Source organism: Nothoprocta perdicaria, unplaced genomic scaffold, assembly GCF_003342845.1.
Source record: "Nothoprocta perdicaria isolate Ctin4 unplaced genomic scaffold, notPer1 scaffold_8, whole genome shotgun sequence".
Lineage (NCBI taxonomy): Eukaryota > Metazoa > Chordata > Aves > Tinamiformes > Tinamidae > Nothoprocta > Nothoprocta perdicaria.
Genome location: NW_020456087.1, coordinates 5,811,043 through 5,833,426, shown reverse-complemented (window position 1 = coordinate 5,833,426; position 22,384 = coordinate 5,811,043). Strand labels below are relative to the sequence as shown.

At 36.9% G+C, this 22,384-nt stretch overlaps 1 protein-coding gene across 1 annotated transcript in view; it reads right to left on the bottom strand.

The window, feature by feature from the left end:
- AKAP6 (A-kinase anchoring protein 6) overlaps positions 1-22,384 on the bottom strand; it is a 251,165-nt gene that overhangs the window by 72,815 nt on the left and 155,966 nt on the right. Inside the window, exon 8 of the mRNA XM_026051714.1 lies at positions 2,306-2,454. Within this exon, the coding sequence (XP_025907499.1) occupies positions 2,306-2,454 (149 nt within the window). The remainder of the gene's footprint in view (positions 1-2,305; positions 2,455-22,384) is intronic.

Here is a 22,384-nt window from a genome sequence, read left to right as displayed (position 1 = left end):
TGACATTATAGCATAACTCCTAGGGGTGTGTGTATACAAGTTCCTCACTGGTTTCAATGAGGTGGGAGATCTCCAAGCATTTTTGCCACAACCGTTGGTGGCACTCTCAGCTTTTCTTGGTTACTCCCTGTTGCCTGTCTAGACGTTGTTCTAGGGCAGCGGGTGCCCATTCTCTTCTCTTTCTTCACCCTTTTGGCTATTTCTGTGCAGAATCACAGGACTCTTCTTCACTGTAATTGCAACATTCAGCCTTTTATAGGAAATGTTCTGATCACGTTGGCCTTCAGATGCTACTTTACCTATCTCACTTTAGGTATTTCCTACCCAAAAGCTCCCCATCTTTTGTGTATGTACACAGTTTTCCATTTACAGTAATGTGAGTTGTCCCCATGAACACTGTTTTTTGACTTAGTGTGAACTTCCACAAGAACAAACAGAATGCAACCGTAATTTTCCCAGGTATTTAAGCTGGCCTCTTCTGTAGAGAATTCAAAGTCTCTAGCTGATCATCTTGCTACAGAAACTCTGCCCACAGTTTTTATGCTGTAAGGTACTGTTGTACAAACCTTGTTTTCAAGGGGCCATATGTTTACAATTGAAAGACAATTCCATAGTGCTCAATATGGTTGAACTAGAAGATGTCCATCTGAATTCAGCTGAACACATCTTCTACACTGGATAAAAATGCGACACTGCATCCATCTTTCTCCAGTCCTCTAGCTCCTCAAGGTACTGTTTGAACCTACAAATCCCAGCGTGACCATAAAGGCCCAGGGCATTAGCCCAAAATGTAAATCTAAGTCACAACAGAGAAGTGGAAAGGAAGCCTATCAGACTACAATTACTAATATCAGGCATGAAATTACAGATGCAAACAAATGCATTCAAGTGCCACATTATTTGCTTTACTTATCTGTATTCTATGTTGGATTTTTTTTTCCCCCATGAGATTTAAAGCTTTGGACTCACTATTCTCAATAAAACCAAAGCCTGCTAATGTCTATCAGGGCCTTCTTATATCTTTTGCAAAATCCCAACCTTAAGTCTTGCTCACATACAACTACAGCTGCAAAATTAGAAGCTGCTTTTGAACATTTAGCCTCCAGTGCACATTTATATACATATACACACCAATTCTGAACAAATTATTTTTATGGTTGGCACTAGCTACACTAGCACGCTTGAGAATCTGACAGATTTCTGCATATGTAATCAAGATCTCAGTAATCCTACATAATTAGCCCACATCAACTTTTCTAAAACAGTCATCTTTCCGTATAATAGGAGGGGATGTTTACAAGGCTCATTTATCTTTAGAGTTGGTAATTTAATAAAACTGTTTCCAAGACCTCAATCCTGAGTTAACAATTGGAAAAGAAGTTCTGGAGATAAAAAAAACCTCAAGATCACCTCAGTAAATTATTTTCSTTACAGAGGAAATAAGAGGGAAAAGTTCTACAGCATTTATTCATTAGCACAAATCTGGTACTGGGATGAGGATGCACCCAGTCGGGAAGTGCTGGTTAGCTCCTTTGAACTATCTTTGCTCAGTGCTATCATGAACTAACAAGTAAGTTTTAATGTGCATTTAGGAGAACTAGCAGCTGGTTAGTATGGTTTAAAAAGGCCTCCATGAAAGGCTTAAACCAGAACAACAAGCAGTGCTTTGTAGTGAAACAAAGGGAAGACTTGAGAAAGACTTGATTTTAGCACATTTCAGTGGTTAATGTCCATGATTCTTTTCTCAAATTRTCAAGAAACAGTACATACAAACCTGCATGTGTGTCTGCTAGTTGAAAAAYATTAAGATGACCGATTCAAGAGAAAACCATTAAAACTGCAGCTTTCTAAGAGTACAAAACCGGTAAATTCTAAGTGACTGACTTCATGTCCATCTTTCCTATTCACAAGTTGAGTTATGATTATAGAGAATTTGCTTTCAGATGTATTAACATGTTATAAAAATACTTCACTGAAAATACTAACAAATCAAGAGAAATGAAGACATTGGAGGAGAAAATTTCAAGCTTAAGAACATGTAATATTTTTAAATAGAAATAATGGATCGCTATCAGATAAAATTAGGTAGTCCTATGAGCAAACCATAATTTGGATAAATTATCCAGAATCCATTAATTTCTGCATTAATATACTGAAGAAAAAAAAAAAAAAAGTATAGAGAGTTTCTCTGTGCCCCTTAGCCTAGGAAAAGAAATCCTGGTTAACTTCGAAGTAAGAAGAAGTATATCATGTAAAAAAAATACAGATCAGTGAGAATAAAACAACAAAAAGAATAGTTCCCTACCCATTACTTCCCACTGTGTGAACTTTTGACATATCAGCGAACTCTTCCTTTCGCTTGCTACTACTGTTGTACTGCTCACTGTACAGCTTTAAGGACATCTGTTCAACAGCATCTCTTTGTGCTTCCAGATAGCATAGCTGAACCTCAGCCTAGAAAAAGAAAACAAAGAGAAAAAAAACAGAACTTTTTTTATTTTTAATTCAGAAAGAATGCATTTAAAACAACTACTTTTGGACTGCAACAAACAATTTACCCAAGAGGAATATTCACACTATAATTTTTCTCTTTGCAAGACATTCAAAAACTAAATTAATAAATCAAAGTACAGTGTGTTCTCAGTTGTTAGATGTGAACTATTTAGGCTTCTAGCTGAGCAAGTGCTACATATTCCATGAGACGTCCATCCAATCAAATGCTGCATAAAAATGTCTGGACATGACTGAAAGAGAGATTAGAAATCACACACTATGACAGACAAGGCATAAATATAAAATAACATTTTCACTGTCTTTAATGCTCATTTTGTATTACATTGTCTGTGCACCACAGTGAATGTCATATTGATGCAGGTATTTTTGTTTTAAATAGTAAATGCAAACAAAAACAAGCAAGTTGGCAGTATTCACATTCTACTTTTTCCTCCCTGGTTTCTACTGGTTACTCAGCAATTTTGATTGCAAAGGAATAGGCAGTAAGTTCGATGTGCTGTTTTCCATCAGATTCTGGCCAAAAGAATGTTGAATAATATTTGGCATTATAACTTATTGAATAGACACTTTATTTATTGCAGCTGTGGTGATCAGTTTGATTCTGGGGCTCAGCACACCAGATGACAGGCGGATGAATTCTGCTGCTTTCCACACTTGCCCTTAGGAACAGGGGGAAGAACAGAGGGTAGAAGTTCAGAAATGCTTTGGGCCAATATGCTATTGTTTTCTTTTAATATTTTTTAATATGCTTTACTAAGAAAAAAATAAAAAATTACAAATTCTGATAATGCTCCAAAAYCTGCTACCTCTGGGTAACTACATACCCTATTCCCTTTAGCAGAATGCCTGCTTAAGTGTAGGGTATGTTGGCCAAGAAATGCCACAAACAGTGAGGAAATGTTATATGGGATCTCTCCCACAATTTCTATGGCAGGGAAGAGATGGGGCAGGGGGTGTTTGCCAACAGCTCAACCGAGCTWCCCATCTGAGGAGGAAGGGAATCCATAAAGTGAACAGAGATGAAAAGGTTAGAAAGGAGAAGGGCAACCTGCGAGGGAGAATACTAATAGTTTTCTAAGGAAAAATATAGACAGGTGAAGGGAAATAGGCATTGAGGAATGTCATCCAAGTAAGTCTCAAAGAAATCTGGAATGTCTTCATAAGCTTGTGATGACAGCAGTTACAATATTTGCTTATACCTCGCTTAAACACTGATAAACTTTTTGCCGAGTAATAATATAAACTGATRTGGAAATGACACTTCTGTTTAAAACTTCTCTTCCAAAGATTTATATCTTTCTCTCACGGTAGTTTTTTGCAGACAAATTGTTAGATTTGGCCCTAAAACCCCATGTGTTTTTGAGCAAAAAAATCCAGCATTTTTTCAGAGGTAGGAAATAAAAATTTTAATTAAATCATTCAGGTCTATTAGTGCGTATATAGCTGAAATACCAGGGTTTCAGATCTAGCTCAAAACCACATGAAAGGAAACTGTGCAGTTACCAGTGYAGAAGCAACACCTGAAATAGAAGACAAACGTGCAGGGACAGTAGGGGCTGTCCAGGTAATGAAAGTAGACCACAGCGGTTAAACAGGGCTCTAAAACACACTRTTTTCAGAAACTATAACCAAGGCTTCTGTTTGCAGAACTCAGAAACTACAAAAACTAATAACAACTAAGAAACTAATAAATAACAACTTATTCCAGCTCCCCCACCACATACAAGTTCATTTTCTTTTAGACGGGTAAACAATCTCCTTCCATATGCTAGAGGGGTTCTCGATTGAATTTCTTTTTCAGAAGGCTTTTCCACAAGCAAGGATAATCTTTCATCTGAGCTTTACAGACTTTGATGCCTTTCTGTACTCTCCRCTGTCCACAGCAGTGTTTGCATTTACTCTTTTATATTATTTTTACTAGAAAACACTTATCCATTAACTCTGTTTTAGTTAAGACTGAGGCAGCACTTTCAGTTCAAAGCCCTATCATGAGTGAGTAGTAATTCTCTCAAAAAATTACCTTAAAAAAATATAAATATAAAAAGATCTTCTGAGGTTACTTTAAGCCTAGGGGTGAATTATTTAGGAATATTTTAAAAAAATTAAACCAAATAATTTCACAGGTTTTCAGGATAGAATTGGAAATAGAGATAAGTGGATCAATTATCCTTGTTTTCCTTTTTTTTTTTTAATRAAAAAAAAAAAAAAAAAAAAAAAAAAAAAAAAAAAAAAAAACCCAACTAAGAAATCCAAAAGCATGGAATTCCAGAGATTAGGCTTTCACATATAACCTAAACTGTAGAACACCCTACATCTAAAACTCAAGCCTAAATGATACGATCACATGTTCCACACACAATTTTACATAAATATCTCGGAAGGGATGTGCAAGTACCCASTATTTCTTCCCCCCTGTCTCCACGGCTATCGGTCCTGTTGGCTGAAGAAGAGGATTAACTGCATTAGCATCATATTCTACAGATCCCACAAGCAACTGTGCCCCAGATTCTCTGCCTCAAAAATACAATCCCTCCATAAATCAACTACTTGTATTTTTAAACCCAGTTGTTCAGCTACTATGAACATTTACAGCAAGTCAAACTCAGGCAGCATAGACTTTCAGATGGATCTCTCTGATTTCTTTAGTGTACGAATTCATCTATCACACCGTTGTACCCAAGGTTTTTTACATCCCTGTTCTACCGATATCAACAACAAAAGCAGAAAGGCTTTGAAGACCTGGAGGGGGTATTGATCAGCATTAAGTTTCAAAAAGCTACATTCTGCAGAAGTTGAACTAACAGGCACAATCCAGAAAATGTGTGGTATAGCACAGATATACAAGTAAATGTACTGCAGTTTACTCTCATCTGAAGATCTGTAGTRGTAATGAAGCTTTGAAGCCCTCTGGCAGAATATAGGATCCTCCTTATTATCTGCTAATCAAAGGAGGAAAAGTTACTTGTTTTACCTTCTGTCTGATTTTGAGAGTGCCATGCAACAAGGTTTGCATTTTCAGACTGCTCTAAATACACTTCCTTGTTACTTAACAGAACTGCAAGATTTTAATCTCTATAAGTCCACCAGTATGAGCATGGCTGCCTAACAAATTCTGAGAAAGGCTACTGAGATACATGTCATCCCAAATGCATGTAAGAGAAATTGGTCATCTTAATGCCCCAAAGCAAAAGTGGAATTTAACTCCTTTCAGAGAAAGTACTTAGTTAAAGCATGTTTTTTTTAAAAAAAAACCTACATTAAAAAAAAATCCATAAAATAAAATAAAATAAAATAAAATAAAATAAAATAAAATAAAGCATCAGTGGCATTGACAACTGCCCAGTCATCATCCACAAAACAAAAGTGAACTTTGTGCTTATCAGGAAAGAGTTTACAGTATTCATTTGTAAATTTAACAGGGACACTTCCAGTAATCTAAGGACACAACACTGTTTTTCCTGAGCATACAAGATCTAGTCTCTGAATAAGACTGAAAAAAAACGTCTTCTGTGGGGAAAAACTACACTAGTGCCAAACACTAGTCTAGCAATTGGTTAATAATGGTAAATATGTTTAATGCTTTAGAAAGCTCATTTTCAAAAAGCAAGAGTTTACAGATAAACTGAGGATGCACATTCAGTTCCTTGAGACTGGCTCTGCAYGTCGACACAAAATGTCCTTTACTATACAGGACACTATAAAACACAAAGGGGTAATCAGTGACAATAACAAATCAATGAAAATACATTGCATTTCTTGTTAGAYCTACATGTTAGAATGACCTTATTTTGAGGTGGAGAAAGACAAGACACTGGATAATAGCTGTTACTGTGTGAGGAAGAAAAGAGATAGAGATAGGCTACATTTTATATAGAGCTTCAACTGAGACTCAAAATTTAGACTAGTGTAAACYTGAGATGAGAACTCAGTGCTAGTGTTGTTCTACCATCATTTTTTCTTTAATCCTGGAATTCACTAAAATAAGTACCTCTGAATTGGAAAGAATCTCTTATTGGAAAGGGAAATACTTTCAAACACTGTTTCCTAGGGAGCATAAGTCTTTTGTTACGAACTATGCTGCTGTAAGCAAACTATTCTGCTTTTTAAATACACAAATTACAATACATTCAGTTGCACTGAACTATGGAAGCATCATATYTTGTATTACCCCTTTTCTACAGTACTGTAGCAAAGGTATATTACTGCTCTGGACTATAATTACTATACAATTACATACAAAATGCACACACAGCTTAGTTCCTCTGCCATTAGTTGATCTTAAGCTAGATGGAAATATTGTCTCCTAAACTAAAGCACATATACCAGTGTATGCCAGAAGTGGTCAGATGGTGCTCTGCTCCAGGTACGCTTCAAAGGCTCATCTCTGCATATTTTAAAGTATTGCAAACTGAGTTGCATCATTCTAAAAGGCTGTACATGTCTGAAGATCTTGGTGCTCTTTATATCCTTAAAATTTCTTGACAAATTTTATCCATAACAGAACAGGGAGTAATTCCTCACCAGGATTAAGTTGCATCACAACAGTATTTATGTAGTCATATCTGGGTCTTGATATATTTTTCTTCTGTTTCCATCAGAGTATACTGGCTACTCATCCACATAGCAAAACTGTGGAGAAGGTTTAACTATGGGCTGAAGAATAGGCCCTGGTCCTATCTCAGAGGCAGCCACTGAACAAGATGATGTGATGAAGTCACTAAACAYGATGATGTTGAAGGGCTCACAGTATCTTCCATGGAGCTTATGGAAGGGGCTCTGGAAGGCAATAGCTTGACCAAAGACCATATATGGAGTTCATGATCCACAACATCCAGCCCCAGTGCCAGCCAACAGGTCTTTTGTGGCTGGAAACATTTAGGAAAAAAGGCACACTTCCAAGAAGTCATCTAAGCATTTCAACTGTCATTATAATTTCAACTGTCATCAAATAACAAGCATTTGGGTTTTGTTCTTGAAGCATGATAGCATTTTTTGTCTTTTCCCCCACCCTCCCTTTCCATAGTCTAAATGGGGACCTTGCTGTAGCTAATTTCTTTTTCAGTCTGTTACCCTTGCAGCTTTTGGCTCCTCTGTCTCCTCCATCCTTCATCCTGTGCACTCTTTTCAGGACCGAATCAGATTAAAAAATAATCCTATATCATGAAATGTGTTTACTGAAAGCTGAACATTTGATAGTCCTATTACAAAGGACATGCTGTGTTTTGATCATGCAGGAAATTAATTCTGTTAATCAGGGCATGCTTGTTACCAGTTAAAATCTTAGCAAAGTGTTTTTATCAACATAAATCTCAGAAAGGCTTTTATATCAGTAATAACTTTATCACTTTGTTTTTCAGGGTACTAAAAGCTTTGCAACAATGTGAAACCTCCGCGTAGAGAAGTGTTATTGATCAAGGTATTTAAAACACACTGTAGACCTGGAGTAACAACACAATGAATTTTAAGCGTGTCTGWGGTGCCATAAAATTAAATTTTAGTTAGAGTTGGACTGTGACATAGCAAAAGAGGGCTGCCTCCTCCCAGGCTCTCAAACAGAACCATGGAACATAATAAAACCCAAGCCAGTACATAAAGGTGATACATTTTCGCAAGGTTTCSCATAGTGACAAAAATACGTAGTTTTTGCTGCTTTGTTATAAAGATTAGGAACATGCTCTGCGACTTCCCAGCTGTAGGAACAGCTGTAGGAACACAAATGCAATCAGCAGCAYGGCCTCAGCAGCACTGTCTGCCCAGATCCCCAGTGGCGCTCTGATAAAGGTGGCTATTTGAAATAGGGACCTCAGGTRTCTAACTCACGACTATCCCCACGCCTTTGGGTCCATTTGGTGTAAAATTAAATACACTACAAGGGTGTGGCATGCCCCATGCAGCAGTCAGATCTCCACTGTGGATCTAGAATAGTTCCCTGTACATATCACAACCACCAAAAAGGTCGAAGGAAAGCAAGAAGGCATTAACCCTCCAAAGTCTTTCAAGACTGAATAAATTGTCTGACAGCAGCCTCTAAAAACTGAGAGATGAAAAAAAAAAACTTCCCAAGGAAGGAATGTAGGAATCTGCACAGTTTTGGTGCTTTTCTCACCTGGCAGGTGTTCACCCCTAGCCTGCAGGGTCAGACACGAAGGGAGCCTTGGTGATGGCCATGGAGCAGGCGGAGGAGAGGTTTTGGCCAGGAAGCTCAGGACAAGGGCCACGAGAACAGGACAGTGCCTGCTCAAACCAGCACAACGGACAGGCAAAGAGGCAGCTCCAGGTGAACACATCAACATGGCTTAAAGAGATTGTAAAAAGCTTGCCTACACCCCCAGAAACTGATATTTCTTATGTAATAATATCTAATATCTTCTTCTTAGCTTCTCTAAAAGGTTTGTGCACCAAACCACACATGCAATGCCACTGCCTCGATTTGTAGGCTCGGGCGCTCAAAATGGTCACGCTCTTAAGGCAGAAGGTGCCGACACTGAGAGTTCAGGAYGGCGCACGCAGACGCAGGAGCAACGCCACAGAGCGACACTGCGCCTCGCTCCGCCCCGCTGCTCAGCAAACCCAGACACACATCTGAAAACGAGCAGGGAAGGGAGGCCATGCAAACCCAGGGCCTCCTAGGAAAGACTACGCAGCACATCCCAGGAAGGCAGGATTCAGCTAAGAGCAAAACTATTATACCCATTTCTTGGAAATTCTGCTCAGTGCTTCTCACTCACAGTCGTTATTTAAGGTAGGGCAACAGAGAGACTGCACAGAGCAGCCTGCAAATCACCGAGGAGGCTTCGCGCCCGCCGCGCATCCCTGCGCCCATCCGGCTCCCATCTGGCTCCCACCGTGCGGCCGCATCTCGGAGCTCTCGCGCGGTCGGTGTCGCAGGACAAGCGCCAGCTCCGCCATCCAGCCGCCAGCCACCGAGGGGCAGGAAACGCAGATACCTGCAGCTTTCCTGGCTTAAACGCTGCTTTTCCTTGATCAAAATGTCCAGTATTGTTATGGCCCATTGGTCTTAACAGCACAGAGCAAAYGGGACCTTCATAAATAAAAGGACAGTTGGCACTGTATATATCCATAGGGTTAGCCTTTAAATTACAAATTGCTCTTTTCTAGCAGAGGAGAGAGGCTTTGTGCATGGTTTGGAGCATGCGCACATCTGATGAGGAAGACGCATTTTGCATATGTCTTTTCYCACCGTTGGAAGCAGTACTAGCTTAAAGCAAAATAAAACCTGGTGCTTTATTTGTGGGTTCCAAATTATATAAATTATAAATTATATAAAATCAAATAATCTCACTTTAAATGTAAGARAACCACTTACCTTTTAAAATTTACAATGTAGGCCTCTGAAGTTATTTTGATAATACATACTATCTTTTACTTATTTTTACTGTATTATAGAATAGTATTCCTGTTTTAAGTTTTGACGAACTGAGGTTTTGGTAGAATCCTGTTATTTATCATACTAAAGGAAACTACATGAATTGCAGAAGAGACTAATAAGATGGTGTTATAGTAACACTGCTTGCTTTGTGAGCATGTTACATAAAATATTTTACATAGATTTTTTTTTGTCAGAGTAGCTCAGTTTTAAACTTTCATATGGTTGACAAATGTTTCATACTGCTAACTCGGTCATCACAAAAAATGTTTTTATTAATGACTGCCACAATTTCCTAAACATACAGGAACTTAAAAATTTGTAAGAATTGAGCTCAAGTCTCCTTCTGACTCAGTATTTTGACTACTGAGAGGATCAGTAGTCTCTTTCAAACAGTGCCTGAGTGCCTATCTCCTCTTACTAGAAAGAGTAGCAAATGATATAGGTTCTTTTTTTCAAAAAGTATTTACATATTAACCTACTAAGGATATCATGCCAGCTTTTATGGCATCAAATTGCGCAGGTGAGAACACAGGACTCTTGTCGATCTGCAAGTTCAAGTAAGAATAAGCAGATATGATGGAACATAAAATCTGTATGTTACTTAAAAAATATATTTAATAATAACAAGGAAATGCAAGCTAAATACTTTACACGGCCTATTATTTTTCTATGCAAATAAAAGCGAAATTTTATATACACACACAAAGTTGCTGAAGACATTAGAAACAGAAAATGCATAAAAAATATTTTGAGGAAGCTTTAAAAAATTATTAGTAATTCACTGCAACAGCGAATTAGTGAATTCACTGCAACAGCAAAACACATAGCTTATATGTGGATTCATACAATTATTTTGCCCTACGAAGAGAGCAGGCACAGACTGTTTTTGCTTTGAGCTTATTTATGATCTTCAGATGAGGAGCCTCTTGAAGTATCTGACTCTTACTGAGGTAGAGAGAAATGTAAAAAGATAACTGTTTTAAGYATAAAATATTTGTATTGCTGAGAGGTCAGCTTTGCCACTGCTGACTTCATTGCAATTTGCATACTATTAAAGTATTACCCATAATGTTTGTAAAATTTAATTTTAAAGCTATGCTGTTAAAGATGTTTGCTGAATTGTAAGCACCTAGGACATCTGGGAAATTTGTTTTAACACTTTGGTAGTTACTGTGTTTCTGCTTCACCTTGATTTTATTTAGTGCTCATGCACATGTGGGTGGGTATTTTCTCACACACATATAAACTTTCTATTCTCTTCTTCCCTTTTACAGCAATGAATCCCATTTCATTGCAAGCTCAGATACCTAAAAGCAAGTATATTGTATCAGTAAAATGATGAAGAAAAATGCTTTCAAAATAAAAAGGGAAGTTAAGTTTGTTAAAAATGCCACTAACTTACTGCTTTCTGCTGAAGGCTGAGATCCATTATACTCCTATAGACCAGAAGCGATAGCTACGATTTTCAACACCACCCTGATAGAGGGTTTCTCATCAAATCACACAGCTCAGTACTCACGGTTATCACATTTGTGTTACAGGGCTGCATTCACGCTGGCTTCCTCTTTGCCTGAATTTCCACCCTCCATTCCCACCCCCTGCCCCCAACCCTGAGGTCTTTATTTACTCCCTGGCAGAAACTGCAAAATTAGAGAGGTATAATATGAAGATACAATCTTTGCTTCCCTGCTCTGCCACAGACCAGCTCCTCACACTTGTGCTGGGAAGTACTGATATTAATTCAGTTACAACAGTATATGAACTGCAGCTCCTTTGAAGTTCGATACAAAAAGTTGTCCTCTAATGATAATGGAAGGGAAGGAGTAAGGCAGAAAAAGCAAGAATTACTTTACATACTAATAACAACAATTTAGTTATCAAAACAGTACAGAACAAGCATGCCTTTATACTATTCTTAAAAAATTTAGCTTCCTAGGGTTCTAATAGTCTTTTCCTATGGCTCAGGAATGCACGGTAGCACTCAACCCAGCGCCTGCATCCTTATTTCAAAGAGAATCATTCAAACCGACATCCACCCTGTCACGAATCTTGACTTTGAGCTGCTAATGCAGAATAAAAATCAATATAAATTTTGATCATTTGATGAATATTTACTTCTTTCTTTGGAGCTTAGGGATTTAGAATTGAAAACTGCTGAATCAAGTCATTTTATTTTTTTGTGTTTGTGCCAACACCAATTTACTACCCTCCTGAAAGTTCCTGAACAAGATGTCTCATGTGGCACACATGTTGTTTTTTCCTGTCAATCATAACTGTGTGCCAGTAGGGAACCATAAACATTTTCCTTTCATACTCTTAGTTCTCCAAAAAGGAGTATTTTGATTACTTCCCTGGAAAAGGTAAACTTGTCCTACTTATACATACTGCAGAATGCCTATGTCTATATTTCTAGGACTGCTGCTGTGCCTGAATTGATGCTATCTATTAGCCACTATTTTTTTTGTATGAGTTTCTTCATACAAGAAAATAGTTTACAAAAAAAAAAAAAAAAAGAAATCACTACCAACAAATCTCAGCAACACAAAAAAAAGGGCTATACTGACATTATCACTTCCCCTACATATCTTCCGAAAAATTGCATGAGAATTCTGAACAAATCATACAAAATGTTTGTGAGAATGACAACTAGACCCCAAAAACTGAGCAATTAAGTGACTCTAGTTTGCATTTCATCTTAAAAAGACACCTTCAGTCTTAATAAAATGAGCTCCTAAAAAAAAAATGTATATGCAAAGCTCCTATGTTTCCATAGTGATTTGGGGGGGAAAGCAAGGGGAGAAAAGAGGAGAAAGGATGCTTCTAAATTTGAAAAAAGACCTAGATTAGTTTAACAAGAACTGTAAATGCAAGCAATTTTCATTTTGCAAAATTTTTTTATATATGACTCAGTGCCAGACCAGCTTTATCTTAAGGAGCAATTTTGTTGGTCTCTTATAAATTAAATAAAAGTGGCAGCAGCTGTCTTTCAGAAGGATGATATAGGCTTGTATAGTCATATGATATTATGTAGACAGATGTTTTAAATAAAATAAAATATTTAGATTGCTAGATACCTTGCTAGATACAAAGGCAATTATAGGATGTCTTTGTTAAATTAAATTTCTCATTCTTTTGAGAAGAAAAAAAGGGAATTGTTCTGGAAACTGTACCAACAGGAAATGATCCTATATCTAAAACAGCTGGAGACTGCAACTAATATAAATTTACTTGAAAATAAAAAGGCTGCATGCCTCTAGAGACATGCAGCAACATGCAGTAAAAACAGATGCGATATAACATTATTTTTAAAAACCTCACTTTGTATCTACATATTGTATTAAGATATGATCCAGTCATGTAGAGAGATTATTCAGGGCTAAGACAAAGTGACACAATATTTAAAGCCCTATAAGAAAAGTGAAATCTCTTCTATAAACAATAAAACCTTTTTTTCTGACAAATTTTCTTTTAGAAAAACACGTTAGAGACTTTGACAGTGATTCTTAATGTAATTCCAATTTATTGCATTACCTAGACAAAATATAGTGAGAATCTTTTATAATAGCATTTCAGGGTAGATTTTGATTTACATCTTGCTTATGGATGCCAAAGTTCCCAGAATAACTTTAAAAGACATTTCCAAAAAGCCAGCATTCAAATTCTTATTTTTAAATTTTTACATATTGTATTTAGAAAAAAAGATTTCTCTGGCATAAAAGGGAGTCTTGCAAACAGCTGGATCACACAGTTTTGATCACACAGCTGGATCTTACGTGAACCCTTTAAAAAATACACTGCACATCTAGCCTATAAATATCTAAGAAGACTCAACCCATTTGCTTCTTCCAGTTTTGCTGAAAACATCAGAACATGGCAGATTGCATCAAAGATTCAYGTAACTATTGTCATGTTACTTTCCTCAAGAATTCCATTAGATGCTTGTCATCACCTCTGAACTGATCCTGAGCATGGAATTTGGGATAAAGCACCTATGGTWCCCACTTACTCGTAAAGTGAATGTTAGGGGAGGAGTCCATAAGACAAAATGCATAAATGAGCGCTTTATAGGTGCCTTTTAAATCATCATTGATAACAATACATCCAAATTTGCAGGATTTGGATGTATCTTTGTTTTTCTTGTTTACTAATGCAATGATCCTCTAGAATCACATTTTCTGAGTGTTTTACATGTAATATTCTGTTCTGTAATTTTAACAAACGATAGATTTAACTTTTCTCTCTCTCATACATACCCAAAACACCCTTGGTTAAATAAAACCAAGACCAAGTATACCCGAGACACTTAAACTGCTACATTATAGTCTCTATACGACAAGAGCTGTAAATGCTGTTAAAGATTCCTCTCAGAAAGATTCAAGTTGGATTGCCTTCTCTTTTTCCAATAGCCTTAATTGGCTAAGTGCCTTTGGGCCAACAAATACCCAGAGAGACCTGAGCTCAGTAATCTTGTAAATACTATGATTTCAACAGATTTTCATCAAAGACATCACCATTATACAAGATACTGCCAGGTAGTGCTCTGTATTTTCTGATTTAGAAAGCAGTTAATATAACCAAGTTACTACAAGCTTTGTTTTAACGGTATCTTGTGCTACTATGACTGGAAATAGTACATGATGTTTGGCTATTTTTCCTTAAGTTTAGGCCGATATTTAAATGGCTGCAAATTAATGTTTTCATTTAACCAAGGAAGAGAGTCTGGTCCAAAGATTTGGGTGTTATATAGAACACAGTGGTGAAATTACGGCTCGAGACATTGGTAACTGTATATCATATATGTACATAACATTCACATGACTGTACAGTTGCACAGTTTAGGATTTTTCCTTCAAACAATATGTAAGGAAGTCTATCTGGGACAGCAATAACAAATCAAAGTATACCAGGTGCACCTGCTTCATCTTGTTAGATTAACTGCTGACCTGGAAAATCCTATGAAAATGTGGTATTTTCTTCAGCTAAAATAATATACAAACTGACCCTCAGAATCCAGATTTAACTATCACAAAAGGTAGCCCTCCTATCCTTAATTAAGGGATATCAATTTCTAGTAACCATAAATAAGACAACAATTTGTGTTCACATAGAGCATCAAAAATATACCATACTCTTAAGGAAGTTGATTATCACTATTGAAACCATGCAGATTCTGGGCACTTACATTATGCCAGAATCTGAAGTGAAAAAAAGTTATAAGATTTGTTATGCTGTGATTAATCCAGATGGAAGACAGATAACAGTGATAACCCTTTTATAAGCAAAAGAGTGATAACTCTTTTATAAGCAAAATGTCATTACAGTATTTTAAAACAAATATTTTAAATGTAGCTTCAGAAAAGTGTTTTGCTCTCATCTCACAAGCTCTTTAAAAAGATTTATTTAGAGGGGAAAGATTTTTTGCCTTTGTAATAGCATTAAAATGGTGACGTTAAGCCCAAGTACTAAAATCAACCGCTACAACTTTTRTTAAGCACAATCAATCCATTATATATAGATAGTCAGCAGCCAATATAGCAGCAAGGTCTAAGGACTAGACCATGTTTTCAGAAGGAATGTACACAGTTATGTGTGAGGAGTCTTGCTAATATAGACTACAGGCTAAACCTGTGTTGCAGCTATTCTCCCTCTTTACTGAGCATGCCTGAAAATCAAATTCATAGTGACCTATTCCCACCCACTGAAGGCAGGAATGATGCCTAATTTTGGGTTACTTTTATGAACAAGACTGGCAACCTGTTCTTGAACCCCACAYCCATTCAGCTGTGTGCCCAAATTAAAACAAGAAAAATAGCATTGCTTTGATCTCAGCTTTGCTATAATTGAACCATCAATGTCTTACCGGAGTAGGCTCTGCCTAAAACTTCAAGTTCTGGACCATCAGTAATTACCACAGAAAGTTGCATGGGAGCAGGACATTACAGTCTTGTTTGAGGAGCTTAGGCAGAATTTCCAATCAGCATGATTGCATCTATTTCTAGTGCTTTGTTAATCGCTTCCTGAAGCTGCTCATTAAAAGCTCCCATGTCAACACCTGACGCTGTGGTGGCTGAAACCGAGACTGGGAATACAATCACATCTCTAGCTTGGCTGAGGAGCATGCCGTATTCACACCCCTCTCCCATTTGCTAGGGCAGCTTCCCACCTCACAGAACACCAGCCGTTTATTTCAGAGGAAGGGGCTGAATCTTCACCARTAAGCGCTAAATGTGGGCAAATATTCCAGCTTTTTCCTCCTCCCTCAGTGTCACTGCAGYAAGACCCAACTACAGCAATTCAACAACTCTCTTGAGACAACCACAGAGCAATGACCACCCTAGACAACAACCGCTCGCCARTACCACGGCACTTACCTACTGACTGCGACGGCTCTCACAGCCCCAGTCGATAAYTGAACCGACCAGTTCCACGGTGTTACATGTGATCGGTGATATTATCCCTTTAAGTGTGTTATTTAAGTTTGCAATGCAGTTAATTGAAACCCTACTAGATGCAAATCAAAAGTTTCAGCCTTAATTGAGATATTTTGAAAATTGAACCCATTGCTTCAGGCAGGTGCTACATGAGATTCCATTAATATAGGTAATTAACATTAGCCTCTGCTTTAATTAACATGCACACTTTAATTASTAAAGCATTAACCAACATTAAAAAATCTGATCTTCATGCATCACAAAAAMTGCAAAGTTATGACTATGTTATTTTTTTCCAAGACTGTAAATCATACAACATACCAATGCTTTTTTTTTTTTTTAAATACATCACTTTTTTTTTCTTTTTTAAAGGGATATACATATCAAGTGCCTCTACTTGTTTAACTRAATATTTGATATAATGGAAAAGATTGCTTAAGAGTATGGAAAAATGAAGAAAGCTCACACAATATTTCAAAATTTTGGTCTAAAATTAATAAATATGCATCTATGTTTATACTTGAATAGTTGATTTGTCAACAAAAATAATTCAGTTGTAATGAATTATCTGGTTGCTGCTAATTCTACAGCAGAGCCCAGGACAATTTTTTCCAGAACTGACATTTTGAAAACAAACACCCCGACAACAGTAATAGCTGCCTTTCCCTTTGTGTTTGTTTTAACACCTAACATTTTAACATSGTGCAGTTCCCCAGGGCCTGTAAGATATGACTGCAAATATGGATTTGAAAACATTATCTGAATGTCTCGAGTTTGCACAGAGCCTTAAAACAACCCGCTCAGAAACTCCGGCTTTTTGTGCTGCGACGCAGTWAAGCCCATGCTGGGCAGCATCGGCCCTGAACTGCCGACACCAGACAACTGCAGCGATGCAGCTGAGCGATGCAGGATCAGCCCTCCCGCAGCACCAGCCCCATTTACAATCATACRAGCTATACATGCAGAGGAATTTAAATAAGTGCAGAAACACTCATTATTCGAACCAAAGGAGAGATTATTTTGCTGGTACAGTCAACATCTTTATGATCCGGGCAACTCTGCTATTGATTTGAAGTTAAAATGTTTCCTTAGAAATGCAGGAGATTCCCAGACACATACATACCATAAGGAGCTCTCCCCAAGGCTGGGAAATTAAGTGATGCAGAACTCCAGTAAAAAAAATCCTTCTTTAAATAAGGGTTAACTACCAGTATCGTTTAAAATATGTTTCTAACCAGCACAAGGATACCTTCGTTTTACTAATCTTTCCCTTCTGTTATAAATTTACCCATCTGATGCTGAAAACTTTGCTTAAAAAATGGTAAATTTCATTTCTATTATTTTATTAACGGTGAATTTCATTTCTATTATTTTATTATTATCACAAAGACTTCCCATCCACTCACTCTTCGATTCCCTCTGCTTTTACAGTGCATAAAGTTGGAACATGCACTAATTATTGCTAGAACATTCTCATAATAAGATACTGAATGTGATGGCTGGAGTAACATAGTCACTAGAAACATAGACCTGTATTTGCCAATACTGCACATTCTGAACATCCACTGCATTTGACAGCAACAGGAATGGAGGATCTTAACAGACTGTATACACTTACTGCATCCAAGTAAACTGCAGAGAAAAGAGCATATCCTTAGACTTGAATTTCTGAAGCTCCCACCAGAGGTAGCACACAAAGGCCACATCAAGGGGTTTTGTGTGTTTCATTTTGTTAAATAGGTAAGAAGTTTTTTAAAGCAAACATGAGTAAAAACAGAAATGCTTTACAACTTTAAAGATTAAAAAGCTTTCATTCTCTTAAATTAAACTTAAGTACTTTTTTCCCCATCAGAGTAAATCCTACATTGTGTTTCATATTTTGCTACTCCCCCCCGCCCCAACAAACATAAGAATTTTCCAGCTGCAATGCTGCCTGCTAAAARTGCCAGATCCCTTTGGGACAATCTGCCAGATTTTGTGGGATTCTGCAGGACGTTTTGTGGAGTTCTGCGAGTTCTCTATCATGTTAAAGAGCTTTACAACTAAAAGAATCTTTGCTGACAGCTTTTCATGGCATACTGTTGAATTCATCACATTTTTCATCTTGCAAAACCAAATTTGGACTGAAAACAACATGAACAGAATCAAATTCTATCCTAACTTGCATCTGGGTAGCCAAAGAGACAAGGGAGCCACTGTTCTCTAGAATGGACTCTGACACTGCTTTCAGAACCATGATTTTAACCATACAAACTTCTTTGAATTCTGTGGATATTCAGTTTACTCGCAATACTGAACAAACTCATTTGTTGTCTTACTTGAATTTAATTACGTCTTCTTCCCGTGAGAAGTAAAAAACAAAAATAAAATATGCATGGAAAAATGCTTTAAAAGTTCTAAACAGCATCTTGAGAATTAACCTAGCCTCATCCGGGGTGGAGAACCAATAGTGTATTGAACGTGCAAAGATCAAGGAGCCACAGCCAAAGCCCTCCTACTCTGTAGGATAAGCAAAATGCCAGCTCTGCTACARCTCCATCAGAAAATCCTCCCCCAGCTTAATGAAACTTAAGGAAGTAGCTGGCTCTACCTACCATCCTTTGAGGGGTTCAGAGGAAACCTCCCTCCTTGGACAATAGGGACAAAAGAATTTTGAAGTCTGATCAGTAAGAATTTTACTTATTTCATGAGAGTAAAATATGTTCTTACAAATTGTATCACAAAAAAAAATGTATATTAACTCCTAATTTCAAGGATATAGATTCTTGACGCCAATATTCTGTGATTTAAACCTAGAAAATACATCCCATAACAGCGAGCAAGTAGTCTTTTGCAGCAAAACAAAGGGCAGAGGCGGCCTTGAGCTTCTCCAGCAGTCACAGGAAAAATGGAACTCTACCCCTCTAAGAACAAATTGCTGGGGGTAGGCTATGTTAAGGAAAAAAAGAGGAAAAGCAGGGTTCGGGTAACAAGCTGGGTTAGAACTTGAAACGTGAGCGCTGCTTCTCAACRCAGGAAGCAAAAGGCTGTAGACAACAAACCTCCCTGGCTCTCTGTGGAAAGAACATTTTACCTTCTCGTGCAGCCTGCTGCTCCACGAAGACCTTCTCCTTTGCTTGCAGCTATCAGCTCCCCACAAACTAGGCACAAATCATTGCATACTGCAGCTCCACAGCTACCACAGTCCATAGACCAGACCAAGTCGGACCTGTTCTAAAGCACTACCTTAAACACTCCCGGAACAGTTCTGTTACTAGGAAAAGTAAAATGCTGTGCGATACACAGCATCTGATACCCTATTAAGAACAGGTTTCTTAGGATATGAAAATATACAGTTAACATCTGTAGCTGTTATTAGTCTTATGTAAAGGTTTATGAAAAAAATGTCAAAATGTGACAAAATTCCAAAAGCAAAAACGCATACAAGAATGTGACTTTCTCAAGCTAAAATATACTTTTCATTTTTGTACATTTAAATTGCCATGGAACTAAAACCTTAGGCACAATCAACCTAAAAGGCAAAGGACAATATATGTATATAAATATATATATGTATGTATATATAAAAACACACAGKATACCTTTTGCAGAACTAACCATTTCAGAAATGATTTCAGAACAGTGCACCTTACAATATTCTTACAATATTGTCAAATGACACAGTATATACTTTCAGTGTAAATCCATAATTCTAATTAGATAGTTCTAATTCTAAACCAGATAAATCCAAAACTTGTAATCCTCCTACAAAGTAGGAACACTCTGCTTATATGGAGACTTTTCTCTTTTGCTTGTATGATTAACCCATAACCCTGGAAAGAGAAATTTCTTTCTCTGTTCGCCTGGCTACTTGCACACAGAGGCATTCACTGTCTCTTTGGCAAATCTTTTGTTCATCACTTGTTGATTTGCTGTTTTATTAAGGCATTATCATACTATGTAAGMACTATGATCTATGCATGATCTATGTATGTAAGCACACAGATCTATGTAAGCACTGCAGCAAACTTTCTAGAGAGCACTTTTCCGGTTTATTTTTGTACRTGTGTAACGAGAACTATCAGCCTTAAAAACCTTCTTTTGCAAAGTTATGCATATTTTTCTACTATATACTAAAAAATAAAGGAACTAAATATTTCTCATTGCTTAATTGCTAATAATTTCTTACCAAAGTTCGGAGCCTCATTCAAGGAGGAGACTTTCTACAGTAAGCGGAAATACCCCAGAATTCATTTGGCACACTGCACTTTATTTGCATTTTGCATCTTCTTAAATGAAAGATGGAAAAGAAATTACAGAAACTTAGTGGGAACTTTGGTGAAAAAATAAAAGTAGATAAGTTTTGATCATGTATTTCTCCTTTCTGCCTTGCCAGTTGGCATACATAATAGAAAAATGGTGGAGAATAGGTTAAACAGTCTAAAAGGATTTTAACCTTAAATTTGACAGAAGCTAAATGGCTGTGACATTGGGTTCTTCTACTTTATTCCAGCTAGTAATCCACCTTCAAAGTTCCTGTCAGGTAAATGACCTTGTATTTCATTAACTGATAATTAAATGGATTTATTCCACTAACGGTTTTAATTAAAATGCTAGAAATATTGATTACCCCTCTCATCCTTATTCCCCCAGATGAAAAAAAGGTTTTAGGAATGTTTATTTAGAGAAGACAGAGAATTAAATTAGATTGAATCTCTATGAGACCTGAAGACTGGTTCTTTCATTTCTGCTGCTCAAGCAGAAAAAGGTTTCAATTTTTTGATGTTTGATTAATTATTTTGAAATCCATTTATGCTTACCTTGGTGTTTAATTAAAAATGTCATTTTTAGCATAATTTAATTGGCTATCTGTGGAAGACTAACTTCGAACTTATATTTTAAAAATGCTTTTTTTTTTTTTAATTTGGGGTAAAAGAAACTTTTTACTTACTTGCTTTTGCTGTAAAGGTATCATCTCATGAATGAAGAAATAAGAAGGGCTAGAGCTGAGCTAGATTTTCTACGTCTGAATATGAGAATATATATGCTCACGRCAAAAGCAGCTTTATTTGACTGTGCACTTGTATCCGTTAGCAGTCATTCAGGAATTCCTATCTAACAAGTACGGAATATGCTACTCCAAAAATCTAGGGATTTACTTTACCTACATTAACACAGGTCTCTGTAGTGTACACAGGGATGCCTTTAGTATGGATTGGAATCCTTTCATATGCCACTATCCTTTCACTATCCAATGAATAGTACCAGAAGTTCCAGCTGATGTCAAGAAACACGACAAAGGACCACTTTAGATATAAATTAATCTATGTTACCTTTACTAATTCCTAACTTACAAATTTCCCTGTTTTTATAAGTTATTTTCTTACCTAAAACTGCTCTCTGTATGAACCAGTAATTCCTTAAAGAAGCACCTGTACTTCTTAAGTACAAAGCAGACAGCTCAAATTGCAATGTCTCTTTTCAATACCATACCAAAAAAAAAGCAGTAACTAAAATTCTGATTCTGCAAAACATGTTTAAATTTAAGCACAGAAGTTACAGCATTGAAGGCTGGTAGAATAGTTAAGACACTGCACTTGTTTCAGACCTTTTTGTTCCTTTTATTTTATTTACTTGTGAACTAAATGCTCCATAAATATGCGGTCACCAACCTGAGAGAAACTTAGTATTACAGAAAGACTAATTGCAGTTGGTGCCTTCCTTTCTTGTGTGAAATAGAATTAAGCTCTGCTCTGCAGACAGATGAGACACTGGGCTCCCCAGCTTATCTCAAACATATTAATGAACTACTTTATGTAGATACCATTATTTTTTTCTCCTCTCTTTCTTTGAGTGTTTAAAAAGGAAAAATTGTATACTCTGATTTAAATGCCAAGGAATCAATGAAAATATCCTTAGTCAAAATATGTCTCAAGAACTCCAATTCTACATGGTTATTTCAAAACGCCATGGGAGCCCAATGTCTGAAACACAGACAGGTAACAGCACTTTCTGCAAAGTCATGAGTCATTTGAGAAGAGGGTAGTTTATATGTCTTTTTTTTTTTTTT